The sequence below is a fragment of the Panthera pardus genome, unplaced genomic scaffold (genome assembly GCF_024362965.1).
Source record: "Panthera pardus isolate Hobbes unplaced genomic scaffold, ASM2436296v1 HiC_scaffold_13, whole genome shotgun sequence".
In the NCBI taxonomy this organism is placed as follows: Eukaryota; Metazoa; Chordata; class Mammalia; order Carnivora; family Felidae; genus Panthera; species Panthera pardus.
In genome coordinates this window covers 198,240,487-198,260,917 of record NW_026526688.1, presented here as the reverse complement: position 1 = coordinate 198,260,917, position 20,431 = coordinate 198,240,487, and the positions used below count along the sequence as shown (strand labels likewise).

At 48.9% G+C, this 20,431-nt stretch overlaps 1 protein-coding gene and 2 long non-coding RNA genes across 4 annotated transcripts in view; 1 reads left to right on the top strand and 2 right to left on the bottom strand.

Annotated features, from left to right (window-relative positions):
• The first annotated feature begins 70 nt into the window (after window positions 1-70).
• LYAR (Ly1 antibody reactive) overlaps window positions 71-20,431 on the top strand; it is a 21,770-nt gene continuing 1,409 nt past the window's right edge. Inside the window, exons 1-7 of one of the 2 annotated variants that reach the window (XM_019453711.2) lie at window positions 71-181; window positions 6,279-6,448; window positions 7,749-7,863; window positions 12,160-12,267; window positions 12,385-12,468; window positions 15,831-16,248; window positions 16,569-16,655. In XM_019453711.2, the coding sequence (XP_019309256.2) occupies window positions 6,327-6,448; window positions 7,749-7,863; window positions 12,160-12,267; window positions 12,385-12,468; window positions 15,831-16,248; window positions 16,569-16,655 (934 nt within the window). In that variant the 5' untranslated portion in view covers window positions 71-181; window positions 6,279-6,326. Of the gene's footprint in view, window positions 232-6,278; window positions 6,449-7,748; window positions 7,864-12,159; window positions 12,268-12,384; window positions 12,469-15,830; window positions 16,249-16,568; window positions 16,656-20,431 lie in introns of both variants that reach the window. The other variant, XM_019453713.2, reaches the window with a different exon arrangement.
• LOC128776673 (uncharacterized) lies at window positions 13,787-19,050 on the bottom strand. The gene is made up of 2 exons (XR_008421852.1): window positions 17,555-19,050; window positions 13,787-16,564 (listed from the first exon to the last, which is right to left on the bottom strand). It is a non-coding gene; the product is annotated as an uncharacterized LOC128776673 (long non-coding RNA).
• LOC109269676 (uncharacterized) overlaps window positions 19,285-20,431 on the bottom strand; it is a 14,718-nt gene continuing 13,571 nt past the window's right edge. Inside the window, exon 3 of the long non-coding RNA XR_002081206.2 lies at window positions 19,285-20,085. This is a non-coding gene — a long non-coding RNA (uncharacterized LOC109269676). The remainder of the gene's footprint in view (window positions 20,086-20,431) is intronic.

Here is a 20,431-nt window from a genome sequence, read left to right as displayed (position 1 = left end):
CTTCCGGGGACGTCACTTCCGCCGGGAGCGTGGTCGCTGCGCGCAGGCGCGCGGGGCGGCCCCGAAGCGGGTTCTGCCCCTGGAAGGTCTGGAGGGAGGCGGCTGCGGCGCCGGGCCGGCGGCTGCGTTTCCACGTGCTCTCCGCGGCCGGTTGAAACCGTTGGCGGGCTCGGGCTGAGAGGTGAGGGGCGGAGGCCCAGAGGTCCGGCCCAGGAGGCTGGGGCTCAGACGGTGAGCTGGGGAGGGGGCGGCGTGGCTGACGCCCGCGTTTCCACCATGAGAGCCCCTCCTTGGGCTTACCCTCGGAAGGAGGAGGCAGTCATTCAGATCTCGTTCGTACTCTGGGGTCGGGGATGGGGGCCTGGACTTAGGAAGACCGATTCTTCTCGGTTCTAAAACAGAAAGGTCCCCTGCCCCTGGGCAAACCAAGACGATGGGCCACACGGGACTGGGCTTCTGCGTTGTTGCAGGTCGGGGACGGGGCTGTTATCTTCCCTGAGCCCTCTGGGGAGCTCTGTCCCTAAGGAGGAGGCCTTAGGGCATAGCGGTTGAGAGCACCGTCTTGGGGTCGCTGTAACTGCCTGGGAGTCCGGGTTTGCCGCTAACTGGATGTGTGACCTTCTGCAAGTTACCTAATCGTTTGGTGCCTCCGTTTCTTGGTCTGTCAAAAGGGAGTGTTAGAGAACCAAACTTAGTACTGTCGCAAGGATCACATGAGCACAAACATATTAACCACCTATGACAGGGCTTGGCACATGGTAGGTGACCAGTTAATGCCGGGATTTTCTGCAGCATCTACCTCTGGGGAGACAGGGGAGTGAGGTGGGGTGTACTTGCAAGGCTGACTTTCCTGCAGAGGGCCCACTTGGGACTTGTACCGGCACCCCCCAGTCCCCCGGTGCCTAGCATGGTGCCTGACACGTGGTAGGCTTCCGTAGACGTTGTCACAGCGGTGGAGGGGTGCTGGCGATGTGTGTGGGGAGGTAAGAGACATGGTTCCACTTCTCCCAGCCTCAGTTTGCTCATCTGTTAAGTGGAGATGGGCGTACTTGCCTCCTAGAGTGAATCATGGAGACGCTCATCAGCCCACGTTCAGGGGCCTAGGCAAGATGGTAAACAGTGTGTGCTCCCCTAGCCTTCCTTTGCATCATACCCTTGGTTTTTTGGATTCTCCTAGAAGGGGCTCCCGGCCCCTTGTTCCACAGATTGGAGGACTTGAAGTTCAGAGGGGACAGTGACTTGTTTGAAGTCACAGGGCTCACGGGGAACTGTGCTGTGGTTGCCCCCAGGTGGGCTGTGCCCAGCGGTGATGGGGTTTAGGTCTGTGAGAGAAAGCTTTAAGAATAGTGAATGTAGTTTTTGTAAAAATAAACAATATAAAAATGTAGAGGGAGGAAGGTTTCAAAAAGGACTCCAAATCCCAATTCCAGAACTAAATGTGAGGTCATTGTACCAGGGAACAGGGTGGTAGACTAGGCACCCATGGGGTGGGGAGCCAGAGGAGATGAGCGAACTTATGAAGATAGATGGGTGGGTTGAGGGTCATGTTTAAAGAGATGTGGGTTTAGGAGGGGACTGGGTGTAATAGCATCGACGGGCAAATCAGTAGGTCACAGCAAATACCCAAATTACCCAAATTGGGTAAGCACAAATCTTTCCTATCTTATTTTTCACACGATGCTCCAAGATAGATATTAGGCCCGTTTTATAGATGAACAGAATCTAGGAAGTTAGGAAACCTTGAGGTCACTTTTCAGTGAGTTCATTTTTCTGAACCAGCACAGGCTCCAGTTCATCTCTCTGGCCCTGACTCTACCGAACATTCAGCAGAACGTGGCCACCATCCTGATAAGGGAGCTGAGGTGCCCCAAGTCCCTCACAAGTCCGCGTGCCCTTATTGTTGCTGCCTGCTACCCCTCCACTCCGCATCCGTTTCCAGTACCTGACATCCTCAGCTGTGACCCCGGTGGTAACCTTGCCCAGTGTGTGAGGATCTGGGAGTCCTTACGGTCCAGAATGGAAGGTCATTTGTGGAGCCTTTGATTTTTTTCTTTCTTTTTGGATGAGGGTCTCAAGGTCCCATGTGCCGAGTAACGGCCAAGCAAATGGCCAAAGACGCTGACAAGTCCGACAGGCCGGGCAGAAGCTTTGGGCTTGTCTCAGGCTACCTCTGCCGCTTCCCGTGTCTCCGGCCTGATCACTTAGCCTCTCTGAGCCTCAGTTTTCGGTCACAGATGTTGGAGTGGTGGTATGATCAGACCTGTTCTGGAGGTGTTGGGTACAGTTGTGGCTGTAAATGTGAAATGATCGTATTCTGTAATTTGTCATCTTTCTCTTGGGTTTTGGCATGTGCTGAGAGCTCAGTAAATTGACCAGAGAGAGGAGCAGACAGCTAGAAGCACACCCAGGGCCCGGCCCCCTTGGGGAAGGCACCCAGGTATATGTGGATGCTGACGCATAGTTGGCATTGAGCACGGGTCTGCTGAAATGAATTACAGTGACTTACCTGGGGTGAGAACCCGAGCACGCTCGCAGCCAGTCCGGGAACACTGCCTTCTCTTCATGTGTCCACATTTCTAGAAGGAAGAGCACCGAGGATCTCTGTACTGGGACCTGGCCTTGGGCACAGTGCGCAGGAGAGCCAGACAGGGAAAAAGGGACTCTTAGGTCCGGCCCCCATGAAGCAAGCCATCTCTTCACACATGGGGCTAGACATTGAAATACATAATAACCGAGCCCTGCAGACAAGGTGTCCTAAACGTCTTAATGCAGCTTGTCCGGCTTTCCAAATTTCCAAAGTATAAGTGTTACAAATTTACCAAAAACGCCATTTGAAAGTTGACTTAAACTTCTTTCACGTTTATTTAGTTTTGTGAAGTTTGAAAGTAATTTTTTGCCTTCGGCGGTGACTGCTGTCTTCAGTTAGAGGGCCGGAATTTTCAGAAGGCATCTTTTTGTAAGTTTGTGGCACTTAACTGCTGCTGAGATTGTTAAGCGCAGGCAGACTTGGGACACCCTTGGGACACCCTGGCTGCCATGCAGTTAGATGGTTTGGAAATTGCTGTTCTTTGCAGTCCCCCCCCCCCCCCGTACGGACCCACCCAAGTGTTTACGGCACACAGGAGAGGTGTTCAGATGTGAGGCATCCTCAAGGTGATCCTTGGCTAGCGCTGGGGTGTCCTCAGGGCTCTACGTAAGGGAGGGGTAAGCTCCTTACAAACCTTATCTCATTAACAAGCAGGTGACCGGGTGACCGCACGGGCCCCATTGCAGATCCAGTGTAAAAATGCAGCGATGGTCCTGAAAATCCTGAGGCGCTGAGAGACTGGGTTCTATTCTGCTTTTTTAAAAAAAATAACAGGTTTTAAAATGTGGACCTTTGCCACCAAAGACCAAATGAAAACGGTTGACGGGGTAATTTTCCAACGGACACGTGAGCAAATTCCAATCCTCTCCTGAATTGACGTTTACACCATGTGTGGCTAATCCCCAGAGGGATGACACGTTTTGCACAGATATTCCTGGCGTCTTTTTGGTCAACATCACTGGCTTCTTTCAGTGGTTACCTTTTGTTTCCAGCTGTCCTTCCCAGGCCTTTAATTCCTGACCTTCAGACTGAGTCTCCCAGTTGGATCTCAAAGCTGGTCGAAACCTTCTCTCGTCCCCTCTTCCCCCCGGATCGAGAAACAGAACAGACCTCTTCGCTCAAAGTCAGAAAGGTCTAGGCCACAGGTTTAGTTTGAGGTGGTATTTTTCATAGTTGGATCTCATAATGAAAGTATTTTTAAAATTTTCGGCAGATAATTTGGTTTAACACAGCTGCTTGTTCGTTGCGGGTACAATGGCCGCCCGTTTCTTGGTGACTAACTAAGGATTCGCTCTTGTTCTTACACAAAGGTGCCCCCGCAGACTGTTGAGTAATCTGTTGGTTCTGGTTCTAGCCTTTGTTCTCCCTTGGGAGGCAGGGCGGCCCATCACTTGCCCGGCATTGTTTGAGCAGAGCCATCTGCTGTGTGCAGAATGCCGGGCTTGGAGGGAGCTGGCTCGTGGTTCACGTGACGTCAGCTCCCCAGGACTGGTGACTGGTTGACGGATGAGAAGATGGTCATCGTCGCCGCACGTCCCAGAACCACCACCACGTTTCCTCCGGACTCAGTGCTAGGCTGTGGCTGACCACGTGCCCTCCCTTGCCAAGCTATACTGATGGCAAGCTGAGGAGGGGGACGCGGAGTGGGGACCTGTGTGTGTATGTAGCGTATCAGGCAAGGCTGATGTCCGACGGTGCCCACGGGGCAAGAGGCTTCCACAAGAGACGGCTGGGCCTTCGTAAACCCTGGGTGCGGCCAGGATGTACATTTCCATTCAAGGCCGGATGGAATGGAATTACCCTGCACCTTCCTTACGCGTGACCTCTCTGGCAGTGACCCAGAACATGGGAGTGGAGGGGAGAGAGTGATTATGTGCATGGGAATTCTCTGGGAATGCAACCGCTCATCTGTGCTTAAGGATTTCTGTATGAGTCAAAGCGCACTGGTTTACTTGACCCTTACCTTCGCCTTTATAAGGAGGAGGAAGGTGCTGGGTCAAATAGTTGTCAGTATTTTTGCCGTGCAACTTGTAACCTAAAATGACAACACTCTAAAACTCTAGTGGTTAAAAAATTATGTAGCCGTGGAAAGTTACTGTGACTCCTATAACACTTTCAGATGAATTTGTGTTTTGTCAAGCACAATAGCCTCTCCATGAAATCTATAAATGGTAGTTACGTATTTGCACAGACATACTAAATCTTGAGGCAGTGCTTGGGACACGTGGGTGTGTGAATGCCCTCCGTTAATTCAGTGCCTAGCAGCTGGGACCCCTTGATATATAAGAAGGTTCTATAAGAACATATTCCATAAGAAGGTTCCCCTTCTTCTTCTCTTCCTCCTCCTCCTCCTCCTCCTTCTCCTCTTCCTCCTCCTCCTCCTCCTTCTTCTCCTCTTCCTCCTCCTCCTTCTTCTCCTCTTCCTCCTCCTCCTCCTCCTCCTCCTCCTCCTCTTCCTCCTCCTCCTCCTCCTCTTCCTCCTCCTCCTCTTCCTCCTCCTCCTCCCCCTCCCCCTCCTCCTCCTCCTCTTCCCCCTCCCCCTCCTCCTCCTCCTCCTCCTCCCCCTCCTCCTCCTCCTCCCCCCTCCTCCTCCCCCCTCCCCCTCCTCCTCCTCCTCCCCCTCCTCCTCCTCCCCCTCCTCCCCCCCCTCCTTCTCCTCCTCCTCCTCCTCCTCCTCCTCATTCTTCTCCTCCTCATTCTTCTCCTCCTCCTTCTTCTCTTTCTCTTTCTCCTCCTTCTTTTTCTTTTTAATCTTTACTTCTTTATTTTTGAGAGAGACAGCACAAATAAGAGGGGGGGCAGAGAGAGAGAGAAGGAAACACAGAATCCGAAGGAGGCTCCAGGCTCTGAGCTGTCAGCGCAGAGCCTGGTGCAGGGCTCAAACCCATGAACTGTGACATCATGACAGGAGTCAAAGTCGGATGCTTAACCAACTGAGGCACCCAGGCGCCCCTGTGGTTCCACTTGTTTATTGATCCAACAAGAAGTCATGTGAAAGAGGCCCCTCCCTCCCTCCCCTACTCCCTGTCCACTAAGACTGAGGGGCACATCCTCATATTTTAACATCTGGATACATAGTAATGCCTATATGAATGTTTCCTGTGCTCTCAGAAATTTTTAGACCCCTTCTCCATTTTCTAAACCTTCCTGAATTCCCTCCTATGTTTTTGTTGTGTTTGGTGATCTGGAATAATTTCCAGTTCACACCTAACAGCACAGGGATGGAGGGCAAGTCAGCTTAACATTATTAGGAACGGTAAGACATTTTGTTTTGCTTAATGCCCCCAAAACTCTTCCTCCCTGGAGCCAGCCTTCCAAATTTAAGTCCTCATCTGTTACTGTGTGACCTTAGGCAAGTTACTTCATCTCTCTGTTTCCATACCCGGTGTAAACTGTACACAATAATAGGCCTTCCCTCCCGGGGTTGCTATGAGGAGTAAATAAATTACTATGTGTAAAGCTCTCAGAACCGGCCTGGCACACGGTGAGGTAACTGGGCTTAACAGATGGTAATTACGACTTGACTTAGCCTTGTATGTGGATTGCTCGTCAACTTAGATTCTGTTCTTTGTAGCTACTTTCACGTGAAACTATGGTTGAAAAGTGAGCGGTAGGATTGTTTATTGGGAATGAATGCTTCAGATTACAATGATAATTATTTTTCCTTTCTTTTCATGTTCTCTTCGGACAGCGTTCTAAACCTAACTTGGATCGAGAATACGTAACCATTTAGCTAAAAATGGTATTTTTTACATGCAATGCATGTGGCGAATCTGTGAAGAAAGTGCAAGTGGAAAAGCACGTGGCCGTTTGCAGAAACTGTGAGTGCCTGTCTTGCATTGACTGCGGTAAAGATTTCTGGTAAGTTCTACCTAATTCATGTAGATCGTAGTAAAGACCCAGACCAGTCTGGGAAGCCCTGGGCCCCATGAGGCCTAAAAAAAAAAAAAAAATGGAGGCATATTGGAGCAAAGAAATTAAGAAAACAATTAAAAGTGCTCTGCAGCCTGTTTGCTCTCCAAGGACAATCCGAAGAGAAGACAGAGGGAGGGGCGAGGGTGTGGGGAGCATGTGGTCCGTCGGTGGCGCTCGGCGTTACCAGACCCTGAGAGGTGACCACCCAGAGTAAGGCTACAGGGGCATGGTGGGCTGGCCACATCGAAGGGCTGGATTAATGAACCAGAAACTGGTGGGGGCAGGGAGGAGAGACGGGGTCCCCCCGCACAGGCTCGCAGGTGATGGTAGGAGCGAGCCCCCGGCCCCCGGGTGCGTCTGATACTTCCGCTGAGGGCTCTCTGGACAGGGGAGGACTTCGGGGGTGGGGGCAGGCCAGATTTTTCACTGGCTTCTCTCCTCTTTGGGGTGGGTCACGGGTCATTGTTTGCAGGTGGCTCCCCTCCGTCCTCAGTTGCCTCCCCTCCGCTTCGCAGGGTTTAGGTGCAAAGGTGGCTTTTGGTGCCTCTGCCTCAGTGTCCTGTGTGGTATTTCGATTGATATTTACTAGCAGTCCATTTTAATTTCATTCTCAAGCAGTGATTTTTTTCAAAAATATTTTTTTTTTGAAAACTGCTAAAGTCTTTGTTCATACCTAATCCTAGGGGGAAGCCTGACCTATAACACAGGGGAAAATGGTTTTTTCTCATTGAGAGACTTTGTCCCCAGACTGGTCCCAAACATTTCCCCGAGGGTCCCGTGGGGCTTCCAAGTGATTGTAAGAGACAGAATCAAGTTTCCTTGTGTTCTGAGACTTGGCAGTCTAGGACTTTTTAGTGACAAGATAGCACCATTTTACTTTAGCTTTTAACTTCTTGTACAACTAATTACTGATTGCCTACTGTATAACCAGGAAATCATACAGACTTTGTTATTTAAAATAAAGCCACCCTATTGCAGAGAATTATTTTTATTTCTTGTATTCTGCATATATTCACTTACGAGAAAAAAAAAAGTACTGCTTGTCAATTTGGTTTAAGACGTTTGTATCTGAAACGGGGTGGAAGGTTTGGCTGTGGGCTCTACAGGAGGACGGACAGTGCGCCTGCCCTGCCCGGAGGTTATAAACAGTAAAACCACATGGAGGGCAGAGGGTAGGAGCAGCATGTGAGCAGGAGCCTCCGCTTGGAGAGTGGGTCTGACTGTGGAACTTTGTATCGCTTTGAAGGGGTGACGACTACAAAAACCACGTGAAGTGCATCAGTGAAGAACAGAAGTATGGTGGCAAAGGTTATGAAGGTAAAACCCACAAAGGCGATATTAAGCAGCAGGCATGGATCCAGGTAAGGTGTTTCTCGTTCATCAGGTAGCTGCTTCTGACCTCTTCCACTTTCTTTGGAAGCCTGAGAATAAATGCACCGTACGTGCAGACAAGATGCACAAACATCGCGTCTTAGGACAGACGGAGGCGGAGCTGCTGGGCCTTGACAAAGAGTTCTTTATTTCTCTGTGGATACGGCTGCAGTGCGTTTGGTCTTTAATGCGTACATTCTGCGGATTTCTTGCAAAAATGTTTTAGAATTCTCACTTTCCCTTGGCTACGAAACGGAACAGAAGCTTTCTAATCTTCATCTGCTTCCAGGGATCGGCTTTTTATCACTCAAACCATGTTTTGCTCCGTCACGTCTGCCAGTCGTCAGAATTGGGCAAAACAAAGTTGTTTTCATGAAGAAAAGGAATTTTCTACTTGAAGCAAATGGAAACATGCACAGTAAAAATGGCAAGAGCAGCCAAGTCCCTAATTCACCGAGAGGTATAGCTTCCAGGGTGTTACTCCCCATTCACAGAATAGTTAGGAGAAAGGATTCAGAACGGAAGGTAGGAGAAAGAAAAGACAAATGCCATCTTTGTGGAAATTCTCTACCCTCCTGGAAACTGGATGCGTAGTAGTTGACTCCCTTCGATGATAGTTTAAATGTGAGTTTTCTGGTGTTCGCTAGCTTCCCGAGTTAGCAGACGCCTGGGAGGGGAAGTCTTCCCGTTCACAAAGGACTAATGACTGAGTCAGCCCAGTGCGGATACAGAAGCTGGTAAAACTGCTTATTTTAACTAAGATAGATCGGCTGGTGACCGTCAGCCTCACTTTGGGGCTCATACTGTATCTTAATCCTCCCCAGGAAGAGGTGACCTTCTAGGTCCTGAGGTTGAGGTACCTGGGTGTAGGAGTTACGTCAGGCTTGCATGACACCCTCTAAAGCAGGGCCAGCAAACGCCAGACAGCCCGATGCAGCCGCGCCCATTTGTTTCCATATGGTCTGTTGGTGCTGGGAGCTGCAGGGGCATCGTTGAGTAGTTGGGGCAGAAACTGGACGGTCTGCAAAGCCTAAAATCTTTATTACCTGGCTCTTTTCAGAAAAGGTTTGCTGACCCCTGCTGTACACTGTCAGGCTTCTGTGGCCGCACCGCCGTATTATGGGTCGAGTTCTCCTTCGGGTGCTGTCCGGGTCCACTGGTCCGCTAGCCGTCTGATTCCTCCCGGAACCCCTAGTTGACAGTGAAAACAGATGGGGAGCACTAAATGTGCTGCGCTGGCTGTTCTCCCATAGGGAAAAAGCCTCATAGGGAGTTTCCTTACACCCCTAAAGCCTTCAGTTTTAAAGACCAATTTTGGAATCCTGTCAGTGTTCCAAAACTGAGCATCCTTCTAGATGTCTCTGTGCTTACACACAGGGAGTGGATAGACGGGTCGGGGAAAGATCGCCCACTTGCTTGGGTCACGGCGTTTGCCACTAAACTTTGTCACCAGCGCCCTGTTCTGACCCACATGCCGCTCGGGCGGGTGCCCAGCCAGCTTCACTTCTTCCTCGTTCACGTTTGCGTCGTGGTCTTAATTTGTTTTCTGCCTGGGTGCCGAGAGAAGCTTTGTCCTGTCCTCATCTCGGTATCCTGTATCCATTTCTTCACGTCTGTGTATATATAGCCTTAATTCTTTCCTAATGCAGGGACACCGTCCTGCGCTCTGTGTTTCATTCTCTTGGCTCATCGAGGACCGTTTTTCTTGTGTACGGTCACTTCCTTAACTTTAATAATTCTCTTTTTCCTCTGCCTTCAGTGATATTGCCTTAAGCATCTTCTCAAGGTCGCTAATTTAGGTCTCATCCCTGTTCTGTTCCTGCTACTTCAGACCTTATTTATTAGATCTTCGTGTCTTGGTCCTCAAGTAATTTCCTGGTCTGGAGAATATCCATTTTCGTCGGATTCTTTTGATCACTTGTGTATATTTTTTTCCAAGATTTTAGAAAATTGTGGTAAGTGGCAAGTTAAGCACGACATAGTTTACCATTTTAACCATTTTTAAGTACACAGTTGAGGACATTCACACTGTTGTGCAACCGTCACCGCCATCCATCGCCAGAACTTGTTCCCCTTCCCAGACTGAAACTCCGTCCCCGTTAAATTAAACACGGACTCCTCATGTGCCCTCCGCCCCCAGCCCCTGGAACCTGCCATTCCGCTTTCTGCCTCTATGAATTTGACTGCTCTAGGGACTTCATATACGCAAAATCATGTAGCGTTTGTCCTTTTGTGACTGGCTTATTTCGCTGAGCACAGTGTCCTCCAGGTTCGTCAGTGTTGTGGCAGGGGTCAGAATGTCCTTCCCATTTAAGGTCGAGCGACATGCCGTTGTGTGGACGGACCACGTTGTGTTTATACGTCCATATGTTGGTGGACACTTGGGTTGCTTCAGCCTTTGGCTATAGTGAATAATGCTGCTGTGAACACGGATGTTTACATATCTGTTGGAGTCCCTGCTCTCAGTTCTCTTGGGCCGTGCACCCAGAAGTGGAATTGCTGGGTTTTTTAACTTTTTGAGGAACCGCTCTCCTGTTTTCCATACGGCCGCGCCATTTTACGCTCCCGCTAGCAGCACACAAGGTTCCGGTTCCTTCTCATACTCCCCAGCATTTTGCGGTTTTTTTGATAATAGGCGTCCAAGGGGGTATGACAGGGTGGTTTTGATTCGCATTTCCCTAGTGATAATGATGATAAGTATCTTTTCATGTGTTATTGGCCATGTGTACATCTTCTTTGGAGAAATGTCTATTCCCAGCCCTTTCCCCATTTTTTAATTTTTTTTTTTTGTTTGTTTTTGAGAGAGAGAGGGAGCGTGAGCGGGGCAGGGGCAGAGAGCAAGGGAGACAGGATCTGAAGTGGGCTCTGTGCTGACGGCAGAGAGCTCACCACAGGGCTCGAACTCATGAACCACAGATTATGACCTGAGCTGAAGTTGGATGCTTAACTGACAGAGTCACCCAGCACCCCAAGGTTGTTTGTTTCTCACTGTTGAGATGTAGGAGTTCTTTAAATATTCAGGATATTAATGCCTTATCAGATAAACGATTTGCAAATATTTTCTCCTGTTCTGTGAATTGCCTCTTCACTGTTGACAGTGTCTTTGATGTACAAAATTTTTTTAATTTTTATATAGTCCTGCTTTTTTGCTGTTGCTGTTTGTGCTTTTGGTGTCATGTACAAGAACAAGAAGTCATTGCCAAATCCACTGTCATGACACTTTCCCCCTCTGTTTTCTTCTAAGGATTTTATGCTTTTAGCTCTTCAGGTTGGGTCTTTGATCCATTTTGAGTTAATATTTATGTGTAGTGTTAGGTAAGAGTTCAACTTCATTCTCTTCCGTGTGGATATCCGTTTGCCCCAGCACCATTTGTTGAAAAGACTGTTCTTACCCCACGGAATGGTCTTGCCACCCTTTTTGAAAACCATTTGCCCATATAGACGAGGTCTGTTTCTGGGCTCGCCACTGCATGGGCTGACATGCCCATCTTATGCCAGTGCCATGCTTTTTTTTTGATTACTCTAGCTTTGAAATCAGAAAGAATGAGACCTCCAACTTTGTTCTTTTTCATGATTGTTGTAGCTATTTGGTGTCCCCTCAGATTCTATGTGAATTTTAGGATGGAGTTTTCTATTTATACAAACAAACAAACCAACCCAGATGTCAATTGGATCTTCATAGGGATTGCATTTAAATCTGTACCAGTCACTTTGGTTAGTATTGCCCTCTTAATATTAAGTCTTCCAATCTACAGACACGGGATGTCTTTCTATTTATTTGTGTCTTCTTTCATTTCTTTCAGTGTTTTATAGTTTCCAGTGTACAAGTCTTTCAGCCCCTTAATGATTAAGTTTTTTAAGGATTTTATTGTTTTTGATGCTATTGTAAATGGAATTGTTTTCTCAGTTTCCTTCTCAGCTTGTTGGTGTATGACATCTAGACCTGAATTTTCAAGTGTGGATTTTGAGTCCTATGGTGGCTAAATTTGTTGGTCCTCCTGGGATCTTCAGTGGAATCTTCAGTGTGTTCTACATGTCAGATGAAATCATCTGTGAACAGAGATGGTTTTCCTTCTTCCTTTCTAACTTGGATGCCTTTATTTCTTTTTCTTGCCTAATTGCTCTGGCTAGCACTTCTGGCACTATGGTGAACGCATAAGCATAGACATGAGTACAAAATCTGGCCTTGAACTGCAAAACCTCTAGTCATAGAAGGACACTTAACCTGGCTTTCGTGAAACTCTTGTGCCAGTTGTTTATTACTTGTTTTATCTTCCTTTTTATAGAAAATTAATGAATTAATAAAAAGACCCAACGTGAGCCCCAAAGTGAGGGAACTTTTAGAGCAAATTAGTGGTTTTGACAACGTTCCCAGGAAAAAGGCGAAATTTCAGGTATGGATGGGATATGCCTTCCCTGGATGGAGGGGATGGCGTGGCCCAGTGACTGAGCCTGCGGGCACCTGTCAGAACGGGACAAGTCAGGTTTTTTTGTGTGTCTGTTCCTTACAGAACTGGATGAAGAACAGTTTAAAAGTTCATAATGAGTCCATTCTGGAGCAGGTGTGGAGTATCTTTTCTGAAGCTTCTGGCAACGTAAGTCAGATCTAATTTCAGATTTGTAGTGTGGCAAAAATGATTGGTAATAATGAACGGGAATGTCTTATTTTTGGAGGTCAAGACAGCCTTCTTTTTCAGAGAGCCTCTTTGTGCCTTCATTTATGGGAAAGAATAAACTGAATGCACTGCAGAGAAGATTTCCTTATTGTGCAGAGAAAGGTATTTAATCCAATGTTTGATAATGGTACCGGCTAACGTGAAATGGCTTGCTTAGAAATCAGGCAGTGGGATGTACAGGAAGGAGCAGGAACTTGGGGTGTCTGACAGACCTGGTTTGAATCCCTGCTGTGCTGTTGGCCAAACGTTTGATCTTGGGCACTTTATTTAACCTCTCTGAGCCTCCGTTTCCCAGTCTTAAAAGAAAAGAAGACTTAAAGAAGTCCAACTCATGCACCGATTTGGGACTTAGTGACTGATCTCGTGCTGGGCCCTGAACAAACACCGTAAAATAGCTCAGGCAGTGACACAGCCAGGAAGAAAAATAAACCGTGAGGACATAGGGAGTGACTGGGGGTTCCTTTAGGCGAGGGGTTCACAGAAGGCGCCATACATGCATTAAAGCAGCCGAGGCTCTGGAAGCATCCCTCCTCGTGCCCGGGCTTCGTGGGCATCCAATGCGCGTCTGTCTCCTTCCTTCTGTGGAGTGGGAATCCCTCTGGCGTAATCATCCGCCGCCTGTCAGGTTCCATCTGAGAGACCCCTCGGTGTGGAGCACATGCAGAGTCTTGGTCTGATACTGTGTGGCCTCCTTTTGGTGACGTTGTTAATTAAAAACATTTCCCCATTAGTTCACCTGCACCTTGCTCCTCTTTGGAGCCTCTACCCCATCTGTAGACTGAAATCAGTAGCAGTTTTCAAAAACAACAATGGGGTTTTCCCTTTTTTTTTTTTTTTTTTTTCCCAAGTAGGCTGCACACCCATCGTGGGGCTTGAACCCATGACCCCGAGACCAAGAGTTGTGTGCTCCACCAACTGAGCCAGCCAGGTGCCCCCGACAGTGGGGTTTTCTGACCATCTTTTATTCTATTCACCGTGCCAGGAGTTGACTGACTTATAGAGAGAACAGTTTGGGCAGCAAATTGGAATAAACGGTGAAACTATCCTGTCGTGGCTCTTCCAGAACAGACAGATTGGGCCTTTGGAATCTCATAAGCAGTCGTGTATGTGCCAGCTTTGCTCAGGGGCCCCGCTGAGCTTCTCTGTGGTCTTCTAGTACGTGTGCTGCCGGAGCACGCCCTGTGACCAGTCGTTTGATTAGCGTTTCGGTGGTACTGTTTTTTAAGGATTATTTCCATTATTTTAAGTAAGAATCAAAGATTTGGGATTACTTCGTTCACTGCAGAGTTTTTTTTTTAAAAGTTGTTTCTGATTTCCCTTTCGAAGCTGTGAACATATTAAGTCAATGAATAATCAGTGCGCAGCCCGTGGCCAACTGAGCTCTGTAAAACACGGCTTTTGTTTTGCCTCTGCCCTGTGACCTTCACGGCACAACCCAGTGTGAGTGGTGCGGACGGCTCTGTGGCCCCGTCCGTACACACCTCTGGTGTTCATCCCTCCCGTTACTATGTGCTGGGCATCCAGCCGGAGGCCCTGGATTCTCTGCTCCTGGTTGGGGGGGGATTTCCTGTGCCCCAGGACAGCGTGCCTGGTCCCCGCGCACACAGCTGTAACGAGGCCAAAGTCTTGCCCTCACAGAGCTGTGTTCCAGTGCGGGACAGATGATGGCATATGCAGGTCCCGGCCCTGATGGCAGGACAGGGCGCGGAAGCCCTAGGAGAAACGGTAGGCGAGAGGAGGGGCTCTGTTAGGAAAGAGGGTCGGTGCAGGTGTCTCTGAGGAGAGCCTGGAACGAAGCAGAATATGGGCAATGAGTTTGTCTACCCATCACCGAGTAGCTGCCAGATGGGGTGCGTGTGTCCCTCTCCCTGGGTGCGGAGGGGAGGCCCCAGCTAGAGACTTGGTCTGAACGGGGCCGAAGGCGGGTTGAGGCGTGTGGCTCTCAGTGGTCATAACAGTGCCTTCCCATAAGCTAGGAAGGAAATTGTAGGCTAGGAGTCAGGCGACTTGGGCCGCTTCTTCCTCCTGACTTTGTTCCTGAGCCCACTGCCTGCCTTTGTGCCATGCGCCTGGCCTGGCTGGTGTCTCTGACCTGCTGGGGAAACGCAGACGCTGTGCTCTCAGCCCGGAGTTGAGCACTGAGTGAGGCGTGACCTTTGTAGAGCGTCTGTACTTGAGCGAAAGCCAGTCCTTGTTTTGGCTCAGTTTGGGGGACAGTAGCTCTCTCCTTGAGACCTCCTCTCCCAGATGAAGGAGACTGGAGGTGACTGGTCTGTCACCTGGCTGGTAACTAACGGAGATGGGTCTTGGGCGCTGACATCCGGTGGTTCCCGCCGCACCCGAAGCAGCCCCATCCAGACGCATTAGGACTCACCAGAAGCTCAGGACATTGCTGGGGTCATCCTTGAGAAGGGGCTGACATAGAGACCAGCACAGATTCAGGGTCAGGGAGTGCAGCCGGCAGTGGCACTCATTTTGCTGGGGTCGTTGTTCTCAGTCGGATCTGTGCACTGGCTTGAATAAGGTAGAGTGTGGCTTGTGGTTCCCTAGCTTTCTGTGGCTCCCTGTGCCCCATGCTTCCCACTCTGCGGGTCCACACTCCATCCAGGTGTCCCACATCCCTTCCTCAAGGGCAGTTCCTCTGTTCTCAGTGAGTAGATTGTGCTGGTCCAGTGCTCCAGAGTTTACAGAACCTTTCCTGGAAGTGGCTTATTTAAGCATCCTCGGTCTGCTCGTCCTTACTCAGCACCGTGAGCTGCTAAGCACATGACATAACTTTCCATTTTATTCGCCCATGAACCATATGACTTTCATTCCACTACCTTTCATTTTATCAGTGAGGAAGTTGGTTCGGAGCAGATAAATAACTTGCCCTGAGTCACCCGGCTCAGAATTAACAGAGCTGGTGCTCGAACCCAGGTCTGCAGATGCATAAATCCAGTGGTTTCCGCCACACCAATGTGCTCATCTTCTATCAGAAAGGTGGAGAGTGAGCCAAAGTTAAAGGTCTAGCTTAAGTGACCTAAGGATTCTTCACTTTCCCAGCGGAAGGAAAATGTCTATGAAATGCAGGGTGGGGTGTGGGCTCAGGGGGAAGGTTTTTTTCCCATTTGATATGTTTACTGCTACGTTTTAGCTCTTGGCGGGGGAGGCGGTCACAGTAAAATGGTAAGTAGTAGACATTTTTCTTGGAACGGTTTGCTCAGTAGATACCTGCTAATGACGTGCACGAATGTCCGGAATGAGTATTTATGTGTCTCTCGGTTTTGCTTAATAATAAGGAACCGGTCAGTAAGGGGCAGGACCGACAGCCACTCAAGCAAGGGGCCAACCCGCCCGGCGCAGAACTTTCCACGAAGGTTCCAGCCTCCCAGACAAATGACACCCCGGAAAAGCAAGCAGAGGTGAAGAAGAATAAAAGAGAAAGGAAGGAAGAAAGGCAGAAGAATAGAAAAAAAGAGAAGAAAGAACTAAAATTAGAAGGCCACCAGGAGAATTCAAGGGGTCAGAAGCCTAAGAAGCGCAAAACAGGGCAAGAGCGAGAGGCCGATCAGGAGGCTGGAGGGCAGGCCCCGGGCTCTGCAGGGGAGAAGAGCCAGAGCGAGGGGGGCAAGGCCAAGGGGGCGGCGGACGGAGCCAGAGACGCCAAGGAGGAGCCGACGAAGCCGCCGCCCGGGAAGAGAAAGAAGCACGCGGACGGTACGTGGCTGGCGTTTGCTCTGGGCTCTGGTACAAGGGTCGGAAAGCAGTGAATTTGCGTCAGACCTCGCGTTTGGAACAAGTAAGGCAAAGAGCGTAAGCTTTGGGATCGGGCCAACCCGGGCGCAGGTGACGGCACCCGTCCACTCGCCGTGTGCTCACCTGACCCCGAGGTGGAGAAGCCCGCGGTGCTGGGTGCCTGGGGAGCGGGTCCTCCTGGCGGATGCACCGGGCCTGGCCGTGCGTGGCGTTCATTAAATGGCAGCCGCTGTCATAAATGCAAAATCTTGTTCTCGCGTTTACTCTTTCTACTTTCCTAGATGAAGCAGATACTAAGAAGAAAAAGAGGAAGCTCTCAGGACATTCTGAGGGTGGAGAACCGGAAAACCATGGGGCTCCTGCAAAAGGTATCGCCGCCATCCTTTGGAGACGTCTGCCCTTGAGGGTGTGGGGGGAGGAGGTGACCCGGGGCCTTCAGGCGGATCATCCCCTCCGGAGGCACGGGAGGGGTGGCTCCAGAGGGGAGAAAGGAGCTGTGTGAGCCACTCCGCAGCGTCTGTCTAGCTCTAAGGGGAAGATGGTCTGGACTGGAAACCCATTCTCTTTGGAACTGCAGATACACCCAGCACGGCTTTCTGAGACCTCGTTCCCTTTCCCTGCTTCCCTCCCCCCTGCCCCTCATTACTCTCCCGGAAGTACCCGCCACACTTAGCTGCCCCGCCCCCCACCTCCTCTTGTTCCCAGGGTCTCTGTCTCCCTCAGTGTGTCCCTGTCAGAATCCAATTCCTGGCCTTTAAAGGTCCCCTCAAACGCTGCCTCCTCCACAGAGCTGCCCCCACTTCCTCCGGCCTGAAGCATTCCCTGGGGCCCTGCTGATGCAGAACAGACTCGAGGACTCACCCGGGAGGGGAGGCTTTACTAATGGGGGTTCAGTAACTGCCTGAGCTGGGTTACACCTCTTTGCCTGGATCCCCCCCATTCCCAAATTGGGCTGCATGAGGCCTTTTTTTTTTAATTTGTTTTGAGAGGATAGTAGATTCACATGCAGTTGTAAGAAATTATAATAGAGACCTATGGATACACGCCCTTTGCCCAGCTTCCTGCTAGGGCCACAGCGGGCACAACTATCCTGTCTCCACAGGGTGCTGACGCTGACCCAGTCAGGAGACCGACGTTTCCATCACCACAGGGAGCCCTCTGTGGGCCCTTTTATAGCCATGCCCTTACCCGCCACCCCGCCTGCCCCCCACAATCACTAATCCGTTCACCATTTCTGTACTTTTGTAGTTTCAGAACGTTACCTTACCTAAGTGGCATCATCTAGTATGTGAATTCTTGAGATTACCACTTTTCCCTCAGCATTATTCTCTGGAGACGCATCCAGGTGGCTGCATGTGTTGGTAATCCAGTCCCTCTGCTGTTCAGTAAGCCCGTGGCGTGGACGTACCCCCGTTCGTCTGACCACTCCTCTCTTGAAGGCCCAGCCTCCACTTGCTATAAATAAGCTGCTGTCAGCATTTACGTACAGGTTTTCATGTGAACGCACATCACTTTTGTGGAAGAAACGTCCAGGAGTGCAATCGCCGTGTGGTGTGGTGACTGCGTGTTTGGCTTTTAAAGAAACCGCCAACTTTTTCTAGAGTGGCCGTACCATTTTATAATCGCCCCAGCGGTGTGTGCCTCACCCAGTTTTCCCACATCTCCGCCAGGGTCTGGTGGTGGTACTTTGTTGTTGTTGTTTTTTGTTGTTGTTGTTAGCTATCCTGATAGGCATGTGGTAATAGCTCGGGTGATTTTGTTTATCCCTAATGATGTTGAGTATCTTTTCCTGTACTTATTCGCCATCTGTATATCTCTTGATATTGAAACGTCTGTTCACGTTTTTTGCTTATTTTCGAATTGGATTTTCTTTTTTACTGTTAACTTTTGAGAGTTCTTTATGTATTCTATTCTAAATACTAATCTTTTGTGGGATGTGGGGTTTGCAAGGTTTTTTTTCCCCTTCAGTCTATAGCTTTCTTATCCTCTTGACAATCTTTTATAGAACAGATTTTTTTCATTTTGATTTAGTTTAATTTGTCCATTTTCCCTTTAATAGGTCATGCTTTTGGTGCCAAATCTGAGAACTCTTTGCTTAACCCTAGATCCCCAAGAATTTTTTTCCTGTGTTTTTTTTCTAAATGTTTTACAGTTTAACATTTTACTCTTGATCTTAAGCCCGTGATCCATTTTGAGTTGATTTTTATGTAACGAATGAGACTTAGTACAAGGTTCATTTTTGTGCCCATCAGTGTGCTATTATTCCGGCACCGTTTGCTGAGAAGGCCCTCACTGAATCACTTTTGTACCTTCGTCAGAAATCAGTTGTGCATATTTGTGTAGTTCTGGGTTCTTGATTCTGTTTCGTTTGCCTGTATGTGTGCCCCCTACCAACACAGTCTCGATCGCTTTAACTCTATCTGAAGTCTTGAAACTGGGCAGGCTTTATTCTTTGTCAGAATTAAGTTTTAGAATAATCTTGTTGAGATCTACAAAAACTCTTCCTGTGATTATATAGAATATGTATGATTTTGTAGATTTCCTTGGGATTTTTTTTAGAGGTAATCACGTCATCTTCAAAAAGGGGCAGTTTTATTTCTTCCTCTCGGATCCATAGCACTGCTCTTTCCTTGCCTTGTCTTCTTGCATTGGCAAGAATTTCCACCACAGTGTTGAGTAAAAGTGATGAGAGCAGACAGCCTTGCTCTGTGCCTGATCGAAAGAAACATTATATCTTTCACTTTAAGTCACGTTAATTGTTGAGTTTTGTCACACACGTTTTCTACATTGATTGATGTAATTGTTTTTTTTCATTAGCAATTAATGTGAATTGCACTGATTGATGTTTAAATATCGAACCAGCCTTTCATCCCCAGAATAAACCCACTTTCTTGTGGTGTATAATTTTCTTATGTGTTACCTAACTGCTAGATTCTACTTACTAATATTTTGGTAGGTATACTGATGTCTGTATTCATGAGGGATACTGGTCTGTAGTTTTCTTAATGTTCTTTTTTTTTTTTTTCTTTTGGTTTTCTCTTGCTCAGACTGTGTAATTTCTATTGTTTTATCTTCCAGTTGACTGATTCTTTCCTCTCCCCTCTCCGTTCTGTCCGTCCACTGAGCTTTTCAGTTCAGCTACCATATTTTTCAGTGCTAAAATTTCCTTTTGGTTCTTTATGTCTTCTTCTTTTTTTTTTTTTTTTTTTTGGCTGAGTGTTTCTATTCTTGTTCTGAGTGTACACATAATTGCTTACTGAAGTACTTTCATTTTGGAATGATGAATGGTTTTCACTTGGCACCTGGACATTTTCGCAGGTTAGAAGATTCTGGGTCTTAGTTCAACTTCTTTTAACTGGCTCTTCCTCACGTGACTTGGCAGGGGAAGCGGGGGCAAGACCTCACTACAGCAGGTGGGAGGGAAGACCAGGCTGCCCACCTGACCTCCGCTGGCACCTGAAGGAGGCACTCCTTGCTAGTGCAGGTGGTGTGGGAGTTCTGGCTCCCCCCGTGGTCACCACTGACCGCGGCCACGGCCTTGTTACCAGCCGGCATGGATGAAAGTCCCGATTTCCTACTCAGCCTTCTTTGACGCCTTCCCTCATCACGGCCTTGAGGGTGGGAGCCACGAACTTCTTCTGAGGTGTTTAGCTGGAGGAGAGTGGGGACTGTGGAGGAGTTGTGTCTCGGTGGGCTGTTCCTTTCTTGGCCTTTCGCTGAGGAGGATCACGCTCTTGTTGGGGCTTCCTTTGTTGGCTTTCCAGGTTGCCAGCTTCTTGAGCTCCAAATCTGGGATCTCTGGAGCAAAAAGAAGACACAGGGAGCTCACTACCAGGTCACTCCTCAAGTCTCGAGGCCCCTACCCGGTCCGCCTTCTTGCCCTCTTTCAGAGTCGTCTTAGGTTTGTCTGACTAGACTTCCGGGGGTTTGGCTGTTCTCAGCAGACAGAACAGGCAAAAGTACACCTGCTGCATCTTTCCGGAAACAAGTCCCCTAGATGAGCCTTGAGCCTGCAAGATAGCCGGTGTCACAGCCCGTGTCTGTGGCTGTCCTCTGCCGTCCGAGGCTGAGCTGCCTTTGTTCCTTTATGTCTTGCTCACCATGCTTGGCCAGCCCCGTGATCTTGGCGGACCCTCAGGGACAC